The sequence below is a fragment of the Neovison vison genome, chromosome 7 (genome assembly GCF_020171115.1).
Source record: "Neovison vison isolate M4711 chromosome 7, ASM_NN_V1, whole genome shotgun sequence".
Lineage (NCBI taxonomy): Eukaryota > Metazoa > Chordata > Mammalia > Carnivora > Mustelidae > Neogale > Neogale vison.
In genome coordinates, this window is record NC_058097.1 from 24,613,683 (window position 1) to 24,615,540 (window position 1,858).

Consider the following 1,858-nt stretch of genomic DNA (forward strand, 5'->3'; position numbering starts at 1 on the left):
ACATGCATACAAAAGCTCCATTTCCATTTCTGACACTTACTACTTAGGTGACGTTAGGCAGGCTATTTTCTGAATCTTAGTTTCCTTTTATAAAATGGGGACAATAATTCCTACACCTTGGCATCACTGTGGGAATTAAATGAGAGCCTGGGTTTCCTTGAAGAAGGCGGACACTAAGTGACATCGAGCCGGTCGTGTGCCTCATTTTTCTCATTTTTTTAGAATTATTTTATTCTATTATTTTTTTATGATGAAAAAAACTGTGTTTAGATTAACCCGCTGGACTCCATTTAGATGATCTCAATTTTGTTGGCAACATCCAAAGCATCATAGTCAGGAGCCAGTTGAACATATGCCTCCTTCTCTCCATCAGGCCTGATCAAGGTGTTGACCTTGGCCATATCCATGCTGTAGAGCTTCTTCACAGCCTGTTTGATCTGGTGCTTGTTGGCCTTGACATCCACAATGAACACAAGTGTGCTGTTGTCTTCGGTTTTTTTCATGGCTGACTCAGTGGTCTGGGGGAACTTGATGATGGCATAGTGATCAAGCTCTTTTCTCCTGGGGGCACGCTTTCGAGGGTATTTGGGCTGCCTGCAGAGACGCAGAGTCTTGGGTTGTCTGAAGGTAGGTGATATGCAGATCTTCTTTTTTATGTGACTGTGGAGGGCTTTTAGTGCAGCTTTCTTGGCCTTCAAAGGCCTTGCTTTGGCTTCAGCTTTGGGAGGGGCAGGGGCTTCCTTCTTAGTGTTCGGCATCATCTTTGTAAAAGGGAGTCTTTTTATTTTTTTTATTTAAATTCAATTAACTAACATAGAGTGTATTATTAATTTCAGGGTAGAGTTCAGTGATTCATCAGTCTTATATAACACCCAGTGCTCATTACATCATGTGCCCTCCTTAGTGTCCATTACCCAGTTACCCCATCCCTCCACTCCTTACCCCTCCAGCAACCCTCAGTTTGTTTCCTATGATTAAGAGTCTCTTATGGTTCATTTCCCTCTCTGATTTCATCTTGTTTTATTTTTCTCTCCCTTCCCCTATGATCCTCTGTTTTGTTTCTTAAATTCCACATATACATGAGATCATAAGGTAACTGTCTTTCTCTGATTGACTTACTTACCTTAGCATGATACCGTCTAGTTCCTTCCATCTCGTTGCAAATAGTAGGATTTCTTTTTTTGATGGCTGAGTAATATTCCATTTTATACACACACACACACACACACACACACACACACATATACACACACACCATATCTTCTTTATCCCTTCATCTGTCAACAGACATTTGAACTCTTTCCAAAGTGTGTCTATTGTGGACATTGCTATTGTAAACATCGGATTGCTACATTTATATCCTTGGGATAAATACCTAGTAGTGCAATTGCTAGGTCATAGGGTAGCTCTATTTTCAAATTTTTGAGGAACTTCCATACCATTTTCAGAGTGGCTGTACCAGTTTGCATTCATTCACACAAACAGTGAGAGAGGGTTCTCCTTTCTCCACATCCTCACCAACATCTGTCATTTCCCGAGTTGTTAATTTTAACCATTCTGACTGTGTAAGGTGGTATCTCACTGTGGTTTTGATTTGTATTTATCTGATGCCGACTGATGTGGAGCATTTTTTTCATGTGTTTGTTGGCCATTTTTTGTCTTCCTTGGAGAAATGTCTGTTCATGTCTTCTGCCGAGTTCCTAATTGGATTATTTGTCCTTCGGTGTTGACTTGATCTCCAAATTTGGCAGGCCTTCTATATCCACTGGAATTACACAATCAAAATAAATTCAGTAATGTTTTTTGTCTTACATTCTCTAGGACTACTGAAGTCTGAACAGATGTCCATCCCTTGATG

The 1,858-nt window shown here is 40.3% G+C and overlaps 1 protein-coding gene across 1 annotated transcript; it reads right to left on the reverse strand.

Moving 5' to 3' along the window:
* Positions 1–290: 290 nt before the first annotated feature.
* Positions 291–790, reverse strand: LOC122911385 (60S ribosomal protein L23a-like). The gene has a single exon (XM_044256022.1). It carries the CDS (start codon positions 759–761, stop codon positions 291–293), a length of 471 nt encoding a protein of 156 aa, XP_044111957.1. The 5' UTR covers positions 762–790.
* Between the last annotated feature and the right edge of the window lie 1,068 nt (positions 791–1,858).

Coding starts and splice junctions, on each gene's coding strand:
- LOC122911385 (XM_044256022.1), bottom strand. CDS start 761: ATGATGCCGAACACTAAGAAGGAAGCCCCTGCCCCTCCCAAAGCTGAA.